This window comes from Scardinius erythrophthalmus (genome assembly GCF_964197995.2).
Source record: "Scardinius erythrophthalmus genome assembly, chromosome: 6".
Taxonomy (NCBI): domain Eukaryota; kingdom Metazoa; phylum Chordata; class Actinopteri; order Cypriniformes; family Leuciscidae; genus Scardinius; species Scardinius erythrophthalmus.
In genome coordinates this window covers 26,985,802-27,000,853 of record NC_138226.1, presented here as the reverse complement: position 1 = coordinate 27,000,853, position 15,052 = coordinate 26,985,802, and the positions used below count along the sequence as shown (strand labels likewise).

The window sequence follows — 15,052 nt, the reverse complement described above, 5'->3', positions numbered from 1 at the left end:
GGTATACCTCTGCAACCCTAACATAAACAGTGCAACTCATAGCAATGTTGACGATTACATCAACGTGTCTTTTTGTCCAGTGTACAAGAGGATGTTTGTAGAAAAGCCCACTGCAACACAGTAACTGCATTCTCTGATTATAATTATCTAATGTAGACAAATGCTAACTTATGAATGATTATAAACTTAAAAAGAAAAAACTGCCTCTTTTTATATAAAAACAAGTTCGTATTACTAACAAACACTAGTAATTATTGGAAACCACCAACATTTTTACATTTTAGTAAGGTCATGTCCTTAATTAGATCAATTATATGTTGATGTTTTTGAAAGAAGTTGTGCTTCTTAATATTTTTGTGGAAACCATGGCACATTTTCTTTTTCAGGATTCTTTGAAGAATAGAAAGTTTAAAAGAACAGCAAATATTTGAAATAGAAAGCTTTTGTAACATTATACATGTCTTAACTGTCATTTTTAATCAATCTTAATAAAAAGATAAGATTTCTGTGAAAAATCTATGTAGGTAAATAGTCCTGGCAACCATAGGTGTCGATCCAAGCACGCAAAAACACAAGATATACTCCATTCATTTTAAGCAAAAAAAAAAAGGACATTCGAGGACATTTCTATGGCGTTATTTTAATGACAAATGTCTAGTGCATTATTGTAACGCAAGAGAACATCCATGTAACGAATTTTGTGAACCGCTACTGATCATCAAGTAGTATAGATATCAGCGAGAGCGTGACTTGCGACAACACTCATGGATAGAATGTGCTTTTGTTTGGTTGGTAATGTATTTGCAATTTGTGCTTTTAATAACTTGTTTAATAAGACACTAATAACTTGTGTGCAATTCATTCATCAAGCGCACCATCGAACGAAAAAAAAAGACAGTAGCCTACTCTTGAAAAACTAACAGTAGGCTATAATTAATGAGTAATGAGAATATTAAAATGTTTTAAGGGGCATTTGTTGCGTATGTGTATAATTAGCCCAGTTATTATTTGCTTGTGGAAACAGAGGTGATTAAAAATGTGTTTTATATTTGGCTGGGAATGTATTTGCATGTGGGGAATGTGGGCATCCACTGGCAGAAACATAACACGGCGGCTAAGCTGGCAACAATGTATTTTTGGCTGAAATGACCACCCAATCAATTTCAGAACAAATATTGAGATATAAATTAAGTACAATAAAAAATGCTACAAATATAGAGAAATAATTCAACAATATCACTATGCTTTCTCTACTTTTAGACTTACTAAATTCAAGAACAAATTTTCCCTACCACTGTGTTCAGACGTACAACATTGTGGCAACAGATGAAGCGAGAGACAAATCCTGCCGGGTATGTCTGCATGTCTCCTCTTACTCTGCCCTTCAGACAGCATCATGAAAGCATCAAGACCCCTGTTCTCAGTGTGTGCCGCCCACACCCCTCCACGGGTGGTAACAAGACAACAGACAAACTGTTGACCCAATTTAACCATTCACAAAGGCAATGATGGTCTCAGTACATCAAGTGGAGATGCAACACAAACCTATTAAAACTGGACAAAAGTAAACAAAATGTTCTTAAAATGCTTTTCCCTCCAGTTGTCACTAACTCATTAGAACGTAGTTGTTTGCGTGGTGAGCATGGCTTGGCATTTCCCTCAGAACTATTTATAAATCTTCACACACAGGAAGACAAAGCAAGCCACAATGCTCGCACATAAACACACTGTCTCAAACCGCGAGAACGCTCACCTCTCCCACGAACACTATGATGACGCAGTCGAGCTTCTCCTCCGCCGAGAGTTTATCGATGAGCGAATGAAGCGTCTCTGACAGGTATGACTTTACTTTCCGCTTCACCGTGGGGATGCCCATCACCATGGAAACTGCATAGGAAAGAGAACAAAAACTCAATTCGAGGCTCATAAACCCAATTCACAAGAACATCATGCACTCATGCAGAGGGGGTTTCCACAGAGGCATAAGAGTGCAGTCCACATATTAAGGTGCCCAGGGCAAACATTACTCTGCTCTATTGTACTGCATCTCAGAGGAACATAAAGGAGATTCTGACTCCTGACACAGTCAGAGAATAAAGACCCCAATATACTTAAAGCAAAATCAACAAAGGATCTTGTGTGACCAGGCAAAAACAAAGTTTGTTTTAGGAGACAGAAACAGTTTGCCAAAGCGAACTTTGAAGTTCGGTCTGGCTGGTATACACCTTCGAACTAACTCTTGGACGTGGAAATGTTCTACAGGTCAGAATTCGTTCCCACCATGCCTTATGGCCACATTTGATTAATTTGTTCCCACATTTTTGTTAAATCATGGCCGTGTTATACTAATTCATTCCCTCATTTTAATTTAGTTAAATCATGGCCATGGTTTAACTAAAGCGAGGGAACAAATTCTTAATTTGTGGCCACGATAATATCTTTTTTTCCACCCCATGTCATGTGTGGTGCTCTGTGTACATTCCATAAAAAGAAGAGAATTTTTCTAAAAATAAAACATTAATTAAAACAAAATATGTTTTTTTTGTATTATTTTTTTTTTTATTTAAATTTTTACGTATTTTTTTAAATTACAAACTACAAAAATAAATAAATCTGGAAATTTTTTAAACAGTAAACCTGGTCTTTGAATAGAAAAAAAAAAAGAAAAGAAAAAAAAGAAAGAAAAAAACATATCAGTGATTTACATGCTTACCCAGAAAGAAATTAAGCACAGAGACAAAATGTCAGCAACAGACGGGCACTTTTCATTCGAGTGCTGGATTGAGCTGCTGTGTCTGTGTGTGTGTGTGTGTGTGTGTGTGTGTGTGTGTGTGTGTGTGTGTGTGTGTGTGTGTGTGTGTGTGTGTGTGTGTGTGTGTGTGTGTGTGTGTGTGTGTGTGTGTGTGTGTAAGCAGATTTGAGTGACAGACTGACAGAAGCTCTGTCACACTTCATCAGCACCAAACAGAAGACAGTAAAATATGTCCCCATTTTGCACTGCTTCCCACTGGAAGGCAGAAAAGAGTGTTTTAAAAGAGAACACCACGTGGTGAAAGAGTAAAGTAGGTTGAGGATGAAAGAGAGACAAAGAGAAAGCGCACATGAGGGAGAACAAGCTTATCAGACAGAGGTAAAGCACCTGAGACACCAAGAAAGAAAAAAGATGAAAGGAGCATTTTGTAGAAAAAAAAGAAGAAGCATGTTTTAAGTTAATGTGCATTCAACACAAGTCATCCTCTCCTACGCCACATCTTCTCTTTCACAAAAGTAGCGTTAGGCCTTCAGGCACTCGGTTACATAAAGAGATGCTGAGCTGCACCATTCTCCAAGAATGCTCTTTCTTCTCTCTTCAGCAGCGGTGTGAAGTCTTTATGATTCTCTTTGAGACAAACACTCAACGTGCCTTGAGACTAAACTATGGCAAATTATATCCAGACGGTCTCTAGGGATGTTACAGTGCCTTACTGAGGAGAAAACGAGTGTTTGAGACAGTAGGGGATTTCACTGAAACCCTGTATTGTTGAGCATTTTCATTTTCTAATGGGAGCATCTCTCAAACAATCCTCTCAAACTTGTCAGACCGCTCTTTTTCATTGTGTATATCAAGAGTTTTCAACCTTTGCAGGTTCAGAGACCCTCCATTCAGACTCTCAGCTAACACACTGAATGGCATGAAGCTCATTCTTGAGATGTTTTTAGTTCCGATTTAAAATTCATTTTGATATTCATTTAGGGGCATAAAGAAAAAAATATCAGTGTGATACAACTGTCCTGATATCAAAATGATGAGGAAAAAAAAAACCTATTTACAAGGATAAAACTTTTGAAGTGAAAACCTTGAGGAGTTTGACATATTCCTTCTTATTATTATTTAAAAAAAAAACACATTACCAGTAATATAACAGCGCTATTGCTTATTTGAAAAAGTTTGTCTGTCAAATTAAAGTCATGCGGTGTGACCAAAAAAACAAAAAAAATGTGTCAAGGTCAGGAAGTCTCTTACAATTTGACCTTTTTATTAGGAGACACGGTCAGTTGTAATAAGCTGTAAAATGTCATGTGGTGCAACTCTCCAAAAACATGTTATTTTTAATAATTCATAATTCAAAAATAGTGCACATATTCAAGATGTAAAGACATTAGTGCTGTCAAATCGATTAATCGATAAAAAAAGTTTGTTAATATACAGTATGTGTGTACATATATATACATATACATACACATAAACATATATATACACATATATACACACATATATATATATATATATATATATATATATATATATACATATATACACATATATATATATATATATATATATATATATATATATATATATATATACATATACATATACATATACATATACATATATATATATATATATATATATATATATATATATATATATATATATATATATTATTTATACACACATATATTAAATGCACAAAAACTGTTGGATACAATTAATAGTGATTAATCAATTTGATAGCACTAAAAGAAATATAAAATGACTTGGTTACACCATAAATTTAATTTCCTTTTCTTCATCTTTGTCATCGACTGCTTATTAGACCATTCATTAAATGTTCATGCAAATGTCATAAATATTTGTATAGATCTCCTCCATGGGCCCTTGACTTTTCAACTGTTTGCAAACCCCTAATTCTACATCGATAAGGGGGTGGCGATGAGTGTGAGAAATATGGTGCACAGTCTCTAGGGTCTGGACAGAAGAAGATGTCCCCATTTACAGCTCTAAGATTATCCTCTCCTAAGCCACGATCTCATTGAGAAGAGAGGGACCGCTGGCATGGGCACGAGCCAGAGCCAGACGCAGTCTTGCCACACAGACAGCGTGGAAGAGGCGGCTGAGATTACAGTTAGCCAGTAGGGGAGGTCCATCTGTGGGTTTGGAGGCGGCGGGCATAAAGCATGGGTGGGCTTCAGCGGTCCAAAAACAACGAGTTCTCACTCTTTTTATATGCTCAGAAAAACACCCTCCTCGTGTGACAGAGGTCAGTCACACAAGGTTTTTTTTGACATTCTCTAACGTCATTGTTGTCATTCACTGCAGTCTGTCCCAGCATAGGATGTCGCTTGTAATAAAGCCATCTCGACGTTGACTTAACTCATCTGTCGTTAACCCACATACCGCCGGATACAGTATAGTGTGGTACAATGTGTCATACAAACAAGAACAAAATAAAGCTCACCACAAAAGAGCACGACAGCTCCAGGCTTATGGTATCGACTAGCCAGATCAGTGGATTGGTCACTATGCCAGTAAAAAAAATTCCATCCAATCAAGCAACCACTATAGACATTGAGGGGGACATGAAACCCACAATATGCACATTAAAGTTCAAACGATTCTTAAACTTTTACATTTTGTCTTCCAATCTTGTATATTTGGTTAATTTGGATCATTTAATCCGGTAGATCTTAAGTGATCCAGTAGTTCTCTACTGGGTGTGATCTAGAAATGCGTTGCACGTCTGCACTGGTACTGTTGTGGAAAGTGATGCAAAATGCAACTAACCACATGTGTGTGCACACAGAAGAAAAACAAATAGGCTTGACAATTCAAAGCGAGAAAAGTGCATTTAGAATGTTGCCAGTTTACCTGTTCAGTTTCAAAGTCAATGTTAATGATTAACAATAACATTAAAATGTAAAGATACCGTACCTATGAAAAGTTTGGAAACTTTTTTTTATGAAAAAAGTATATTATGCTCACTAATGCTGCATTTATTTAATCGAAAATACAGTAAAAACAGTAATATTATGAAATATTATTACAATTTAAAATAATTGTTTTCTCATGTGAATATACTTAAAAATGTAATTTATTGCTGTGATGCAAAGCGAAATTTTCAGCATCGTTACTCCAGTGTCACATGATCCTTCAGAAATCATATTAATATGTCGATGTGCTTCTGAAGAAACATTTATCATTATTAAAGGGTTAGTTCACCCAAAAATGAAAATTCTGTCAGTAATTACTCACCCTCATGTTGTTCCAACCGCGTAAGACCTTCGTTCATCTTCGGAACATAAATTAAGATATTTTTGATTAAATCTGAGAGTTGTCTCACTCCTCCATAGGCTTTCAGAGGGACCGAAACTTGCTGGCCCAGAAAAGTTATTAAAGAGATCGTTAATATAGTCCAAGTGACTACAGTGGCTCAATCTTACGTTTATCAAGCGACGAGAATACTTTTTGTGCGCAAAAACAAACAAAAATAACGACTTTATTCCACTATTCATTTCCTTCTCTCTGGACCTCTAGTTGGTTCACGTAAGTCAAGTCAAGTCAAGTCAACTTTATTTATATAGCGCTTTTCACAATACAGATTGTATCAAAGCAGCTTCACAGTATTAAATAAAATAGTACATCAGTGTTTGTTTCTGGTGTAAAACATCCACGTTTGGTAATGCTGATCAATAGCACGTAGTGTTTTTGCGTAGCGCGTCTGTGTTGCACGTCACCACGTAGGCTCACAATTGGCAGAAGCGGGTCATGTGTGTGATGCGTGATGACGTGCAACACAGACGCGCAGCGCAAAAACACTACGAGGCCCAGAGAGAAGGAAATGAATAGTGGAATAAAGTCGTTATTTTTGTTTGTTTTTGCGCACAAAAAGTATTATCGTCGCTTGATATACTTAGGATTAAGCCACTGTAGTCACTTGGACTATATTAACGATCTTTTTAATAACTTTTCTGGGCCAGCAAGTTTCGGTCCCTCTGAAAGCCTATGGCGGAGTGAGACAACTCTCAGATTTAATCAAAAATATCTTAATTTGTGTTCTGAAGATGAACGAAGGTCTTACGCGGTTGGAACAACATGAGGGTGAGTAATTACTGACAGAATTTTCCTTTTTGGGTGAACTAACCCTTTAATATCAACGTGCTAAAAAGAAGCCATTGAGCATCGTCGAGAGGCTAAAAGGAATTGGACAGAGCCGTAACGACTCTGGAATTGGATTGGATTAAACCCGCCAATAGCGCGCCAGGTGGATAAGCCAGTTTGTGATTGGTTCCTGTGATTGGTTTTGTATATATATATATATATATTCCAGTTTTTACTGTATTTTTTATTAATTAAATGCAGCCTTGGTTAGACTTATTTGCAAAAACAATTTTTTTTTTTATGTTTCCAAACTTTTGACAGGTACTGTATGAAAGACAAATATTCAATTTACATGTAACAAACAGATTAGTGTTTTTAAAGAAAGCTGTAAACTTTACACTGTAAACTTTAACCTTCATCAGATTGCGGTCATCTAATACTCAAATTGAAGATTCAGAGTAACAAATGTTTTTCTTTTGAATTCTGAACAATTCTGGAAGTGTGTTGGGTTCTTGCTTTGTGTCTGATGTAAAATCTGGGTTCTAAAGCAAAACCAGTTTGCTTTAAACCACTGATTCAAAATCAAGACTGAAGTATAAATCAAGTTTCGGAAGTCCCAATCCCATTCTTGCAGCTTCCACCATTACTTCTTTTTCGTTCATGTCCTCTTTCTTCCCATACTACAACTGTCCTCTCCATAACCCTCGCTGAACCCAGGAGGGCTTGATTCCTCAAATGAGAATCTGATAGGCCTGCTGTGGGTGTGTGAAGGAGGGACAAAAGGTCTCCGTGCCTCCATTCAGGGCCGCTGGCTGCAGCTTCAGCTCTGACACACTGACCCGGGCCTGTGACAGCCCGTAGATAACAGGCGTGTAACACAATACGACAAGCAAGGACACGGCAGACCGCAACACCCCGCTGCTTGGCTGAAAACGTGAGAAATGGAGGGTGAAAAACAAATCTCACATGACAGCTCTTAACAAGGCCATTACAGTGATTAACATTTGTCTAGTGAACTTGGCTAAAGCCGGGCTCAGACTACAGGAGTTTTTTAAAGGTGACATTTCATGAAAATCTGACTTTTTTCCATTTTTTGCATCTACCAACCCAGAAAACATGAAAAGTGACAACCCAGTAACTTTGTTTTGGTAAGCCTTTCTCTGCAAGCATGTCAAAAAATAAGCCGATCAGGTTTCGCTCCCCTTCTGACGTAGAAAGGGGATCTTATTATAATATTACCGCCCCTTAATCTGCACGTTTCCAACCACAGCACCACCAAAAATTTGGTTTACAACAGTGTAACCAGTTCTAACGCAATGGCAAAAGTTTGAGCAAAGCACGCAAACTGTCCCGTCAATGGCTGCACAGACGAGCACAGAACACTATTTGACCAAAAATGTCACAGCTGTCTTATAAAGACCTCATTTGCATTTAAAGGGACACACACAAAAACAGTTTGATTTTGCTCACACCCAAAAAGGGTCAACTTTGACAAGCTATAATAAATGATCTGGGGGGTATTTTGAGCTGAAATTTCACAGACACATTCTGGGGACACCATAGATGTATAATACATCTTGTGAAAAGGGGCATAATGTCACCTTTAAATCTTAACCGCTTATGAATTCTGATTGCATCGTGCACACTTCACAGATTTTCTTCGTTCAAATCTCAAACTTGGACACAATGCAAGATTTGAAAATCATGGTGCATCAAACACTACAAGATATTCTCAAGATTATCATGTCAGATTTAGCACCTCACATGATCTCACGGGGGAAGCGGATCTAAACAAAATGGATACTGTCTGTGTCATGGCAACTTGCTGTAGACATAATATGAGGAGACATTATAAAGGCAGTCATTTCGACCAACCGTTCCTCCATCTACGTTGTCCACTGGACCAGTTTCAGCTGCTTGTTGTTTCGTGGTCGCCATTTCAAATGTTCCGTCACTTCCGTCGCCATGTAGTCTTGCCTCTCACTGGCTATTGTGAAAGCACTGGCGTCATCATAGTCGTAATCATGCCGATTTAAAATCCTAAATATCAAACATGTCAGGCTCTGATGTGTCAGCGAGCAGATCGATTTAAGATTTGATCTGTAAACGCCTACCATTACCAGATAATCTGGGCCGAACATCGGGAACCGACCGACGGGTAAATGACAATGACTACTTCTGTAGTCTGAGTCCGGCTTCAAGCACAGTGAAAAGTAGCACATTTAAGTCATTAAATCGATGGTTTAATCATATTCAAAAAACATCCGAACTTGAGTGCTTATTTAAATATTTATACTTGATTTTGTTTTTGGGATCTACAAGAATATGTTTTCATGCTTGAATGTTCAAAACACTAGGGCTGGATATTGTCACAAATTTCCCGATTCGATTCGCAAGCTTGTGTTTCAATTCGATTCCAATTCAATTCAATCTGATTTGATCGATTAATTTGGATATGAACTAAACAGGGAGTCAGTTGATATTACATTACTATAATATTGAGAATCAGTGAGAAGTCAGTGAGGCTTATGAAGACCCTCCTTCCGAAAAGCACAATGTGCTCTGATTGGTCGGCTGGACCAGTGTGTTGTGATTGGTCAACTGCTTCAAGCGTGTTTCTGAAATGTCACAGCCCTTACCATAACTGCAAGTTCCAACACACTACTAATGCAACTCAACTAGGCCTCGCCCCCTTTTTGTTGCATATGCCTTGTGAGGGAATTATTTTAATGAGGAATCCCGGAAGTTCCCGGAAGAAAACTAAAGACTACAATCGAGGCGTTTCAGTGAGTTCAGAAACAGTGCTTACTGATATAGCGAATAACATTCTTTGGAGTGACTTTGTTCTTTGTAACTTAGCAGACATTTTTCATTCTCAAACAGCAACATTACACAATAAAGAAACTCTCTTTAGAGAAAGTGCTATTTCAGTTCGTTTATCAGACTACTTGAAAAGCGGATGAAGTAAGTTGTTTCGCTCACCCCCGGTACGTCCCTGGCCCACCTGTACGGCGGGGTGCAGACTGCCTTCATTGTTGAGCAAGTGAGGCAGATGGTGATAGATATTTGGCACCTGGAGGGGCTTCTTGTGAGCCAAATCCTTTAACAACTTCTGCGTCTCATCTGTAAGAAACCAGAGTATTTCAGCATTATTAAAGGATGCATAAACTATGTGAATGTTCTAATCCCAAGTAAAAAGTTCAATACCCTAAAATTCATCAAAACACTCACTTATTGATCCTCAGTACTAAGAAGCATGTAGGAGTGGTTTAAATATATAATCCAAAAAGGGAAAGCAAACCACACTCAGGACACAACTGAATTATCAAGTATAAGAATGTTCCTTGGAAACATAATCAACAAGTATTTGCCCTAAATTAATGTTTGGCTTGGGGTGTGTGTTTCTTCTGTTGTTAACATTTTACAAGACATCAGCTAAGGCATTTGAGAGATGTGGCTGTAATTCTCCTACACATATTTTTATGTGCTGACTATGGGCAAAAATGTGCAAAATGTGCAAAACTGAGCTGAAATTACAGCACTCTAGTAGTATTGGTTGCTGAAAGCAAATATCAAATTAGTCAAAATAATGAGCTTACAAGATGCTCTGTGAGTGCACCAATCAGGTTCTGGAAGTAAATATCCCATTCATTTTCTTCATATGGGAATTGATTTTGAACGTAAACTTTTAAACATTTAAAGACAGTCCTCTACACCAGTAGTTCCCAAAGTGGGCGCCAACAACTGGCTAGGGGTGCCGCGGAATCTCAGCTTTTTTCTAATTTAAACAGCCTAAAATAACTTTCATACTAGGGCTGTTGGAACGAATTCCGAAATTCGAATATAATTCGAATATTAAAAAAATCAATACTATTCGAATGCTGAAGTTCCTATTCGAATATTGCTTTTTTATGTATATTAAAAAAAAAATGCAATCTTGCCTTTCTCGCCGCCTTGGCACACGCATGTGAAAATTAAATGCTTTTGTTTCGTCTGATAAACAATAAAGTTTTTGAATCGTAACACAATTGTGCACATTATCCACGCTGTATCATCATAACAACTGTCAAAAATCGCGGAGAGGAATGTCTCCACGGTAACGGAGATCAACAATTTGATTCACAGTCCACACTACAACGTGAAAACGGCGTTTTCAAATGTATCCACTTTGGAGTGCGTTTTCATTTATAAAAACGCCGTCTCATTGTGGACGGAAGGCCAAAACGGAGAGAAAGATATACCTTTTTTTTTATGACAACTTACAACCTGACAAGCTAGGCGATCTGTCCGAGGAACCGCAGTGCTAAACCAGGCAAGAATTACTTATTTTCTGCCTCTCTCATCACGGGGCTTACCAGCTGTCCGCCAAAAGGCAATAACAGACAAACTGATGGTTTATCTGTGAAGATATGAGACAGATCAACATCACGCATTGGCGATCCATTAGACTGTGTAATGTCGTAAATATTAATAATAGGATGAATTTGAGCATTTAATATTCGAATATTATTCGAATATTAAATAAAATAAGGAATGGAATTCGAATAGTATTATAGAGGAAGACTGACAGCCCTATTTCATACCATATAATAACTTTTTACAACATATATTAAAAAATATATCAAAACACCAACGTATGAGCATGTCCGAACGAAAATACATAAGCGAAAAAACACTGATATATTTCATTCATATTTAAAGTTTAAATCGCCCAATGAGCTCTGCTCTGCCCTTTGAACTGGTGCGCGCTCAATTTTATTTTTCATGCAGAGATTGACAGGATGGGCAAAGATGGAGCGAACATTCTAGAAAAGCAAAAAAAGGCAGCACCTGTCAGTGGAGCACGATCTATGAGTTGCACTATCCTCAATCTACCAATGCCCTCGACACAGTTCCATACACAGATATTTTAGTTTCATTTAAGTTATAAGGTCAGGTTTGAACAAAGCAAATGAGAAACTAAAGAAAAAAGTGTTAGGTATCAGTTAAGTCAAGTATCAATCTTTAAATGTGTTTTGTTCCTATGATTTGGTTCAAATCACTTACTGAAACAATCATTGTCATAGAATACACTTGTCTGTTAACAATGAGTTTGAACGATCTTGTTCACTTATTTATTTTGAAGATCTGAGGTGAATTGTTGCTTTCAGTTAGGCTATAAAATACACACAAAATGATATTCAAACTCACACAGACGCTTTTAACATTAAATAAAGCATATAAACAGTACCTGAGATTATCATACTTTCTGTTGTTGTTCCAGCCGCGACGTCGCAGAAATAGAAACCGTTTCTAAAATAGAATCTTCGAGTGTCGCCGTCGCAGCTGGATAGGACATGGTGTTAGGCCATCTGTTATGATAAATTCATGCTGCTGTTCATGCTTCATTTGTTGTTTGCTCAACTAGATAATTTTTTCTATATGTATCATGTATACATGTATGTTAAGTTTAATTGGGTTGGGGTGCTGAAAAAAAAAGAAGAAGAAAAAACACACTACAAAGTGGTGCCATGCTTTCAAAGAGTTTGGGAACCACTGCTCTACACTCTCAAACTACTTATTTTGTGTTTATAAGGTCTAAAAAATTCTATATACACAACCAACATCTTTATATGGATAGCTTCATATTTCTCCATTGTTTTCGTTAGGTTATATTGTTTGCAAAGCTACACAGGCTTGTAGTTCTTTTCCTCATTAAAGATTTTTTGACTTTCAAATACTACTTTTTGCTTCAATGTTCAATGTAATAATTCACCTCATAGCTGGGTTGCTTTGGTTCCTGGCTTATAAGTCTTTAACGAAGACTTTTTATAAATATCAATAGGAAAAATGAATAGGAAAAATACTTCCAGAACCAAGGACACTGAAAAAGTGGATGAGCACTTTGGCATTCTATAACAATATGAATTCCTTGAAAGAAGCAGCTATACAAAGCATATTTGTTCCCACTAATTTATGCGATACACATGCCAGTTTACGGCATGACAGATAATAATAGTAAGTTTATAATGACACACACACACAACTCTTTTGTGTACTTGGTAACATGCAGTAACCTGAGAAGTTGGCGAGAGCATCTTTGCTGCCGTTGGTCTCAGCGATGGCACGTCTGAACTGCTCGAGGATGGCGTTGAGCTCAGAGGAGCGCTGAAGGGTTCGGTGCTCTGCCACGCGCAGACGCTCCCTCAGGGCATGAAACTCCCTCTGATAGGCTACCAGCTTTTCTGCAGAGAGAATAGACAGAGAGAGAAGGATAACGTGAGGCCAGACTGAAGCAGTGCTCAAGTCCTCACACGGGAAAGTGGGGTAATTTGTGCCCCTTTTTTATTGAGTTACGTTGTTCTCTAGGCCAGTGTTAGTTTACATTTTTTAAATAAATAATAGAAATAAGATTAAAAATTCGGAAAAAAACTGAATTAAAGTAGTTAAATAGAAATGTTAAAAATAATACAACACATAACAACACTATTAAAACATAACTAAAGTGAAAACTGCAAATATAAAATACAAGATAATAATATAAATAATACTAAAATAACACTGTTCCAAGCAAGGAAATATAAGAGAGGTATGATTTAAGTTATAAAAAAATTTGATAACAAAGGTATGTGCCTAACATTAAGGGTGAACTGTCACATCAACAGTAAGTTGAATCATTGGGGAATATATAAACAACTTACATTTACATAAATGAACACAAATGAGAACGAGAGAGAGACAACACACAAACAAACAAAAAAACTAACGCCAACCCTATTCCAGCCTTATTGTGCTGCACATTATTTACATTTTCATATAGCCAAGACAAGGCTTACTATTCAAAATGTTTGGATGTAGCACAACAATATATAATAGTGTGTGTAACAGTTGGTTGCAACAAAAAAAAAAAAACAGATCAACAAACATCAACATGGGATTGTCTCAAGTTTGGGCTGAATAAAAAAAAAATAACCTCAGAAACGTTAAGAACTGTCCAACACCTAAAGCCAGCAAAAGCATTATTTTCAGGAAACAGACCTTCCTTTTCCTGATTCCATCAGTTTATGTGAAACATGGGGTTTCCAGGAAGGCTATCTTACTGCTGCTCATCTTGAAGAAGAGCGAGAGAAGAGAGAGAGAGACAGCTTGAGGTCTGAGGCAGAGCCAGTGGGAAGTGCCCTCTGTTACAGCAGATTAGCCTTGAGTAACACCGCCTGCTTTATTTGCAGACTCAACATGCAATCGCTCAGACCTCACCCTGAAACAAGACCTTGCATTTAATGCATCTGAAATGGTCTCAGAGCTTCAGGAAGCTCAATGTTTTGGCTCTACACACAACGTAGGCTGTGCGTGTGGTTTGCACCTGACTGAAACAAACGGTCAAAATCAACTTTGATTTTCTTCTAAGGATCGGAAAACTCATGGTTCAGTTTTTGTGAGGATTTTCATGTCCAATTGTCCGCAAGAACATCGATTTATGTGTAGAAATGTCAGACTCTCTTCATTCAGACGGGAGCCTGATCGCTTTGAACTTCCGCTATGACAGCTGGAAGAATGACTGTTTGTTTGACCTCTGCAAGTCTCTCACAGGTTTCCTCTTGATCTCGCTTTTATCCCAAACTTCAACAATCCCAGCGAGCTCTATCTTACAAACGAGGGGGTTTTGCGAGGATCCAGAATCTCAGCATTTTAGTTTCCCCTTCAGCTACAGTAGGACAGGGTTTATAATAGGGTTGTCACAGTGAGGAAATTCTCACACCGGTATATGAACTTGCGACAACACCGGTATTACAGATAACACCGGGAGAGAGGTGGAGAAGAATTGCTTTTGAATGTGCGCTAGCTTTGCTTTTGAGTTCACAATCACGCTTACTCTGTGTATAGGCCTATAATTTAAAGCCATCAGGGAGCCGCTTTCTACACGGGGGTATTGAAATCGCTTTTGAATGTGGCGCTCGCTTTTCGAAATTTCTATCACGCGTAACCTGTGTTTAGGTAGAGGGTGTTATCGACCGAACATTTCACAAGATAAGATATTTGTCAATGACGCTCAGGATCTGTTGTGCACCAAATCCTCCGCCATCGCCCTGTCAGTCATCTCTCCTTACTCTCGCCACATTATAAGTGAAATCTGACTCCTGCTGCGACTTATAATTGTCCAACTGAATTAAATTACATTTTCTATAAAAAAGCAAAATGACAGTGTATACT

General features: G+C 37.7%; 1 protein-coding gene across 2 annotated transcripts in view; it reads right to left on the bottom strand.

The window, feature by feature from the left end:
* Positions 1 to 15,052, bottom strand: part of mgat4a (alpha-1,3-mannosyl-glycoprotein 4-beta-N-acetylglucosaminyltransferase A) — a 64,441-nt gene that overhangs the window by 29,746 nt on the left and 19,643 nt on the right. For both annotated transcript variants that reach the window (XM_081369380.1, XM_081369381.1), the window contains exons 3-5: positions 12,919 to 13,086; positions 9,845 to 9,985; positions 1,754 to 1,887 (exon numbers count right to left, since the gene is read on the bottom strand). In XM_081369380.1, coding sequence (XP_081225506.1) covers positions 1,754 to 1,887; positions 9,845 to 9,985; positions 12,919 to 13,086 — 443 coding nt within the window. The remainder of the gene's footprint in view (positions 1 to 1,753; positions 1,888 to 9,844; positions 9,986 to 12,918; positions 13,087 to 15,052) is intronic.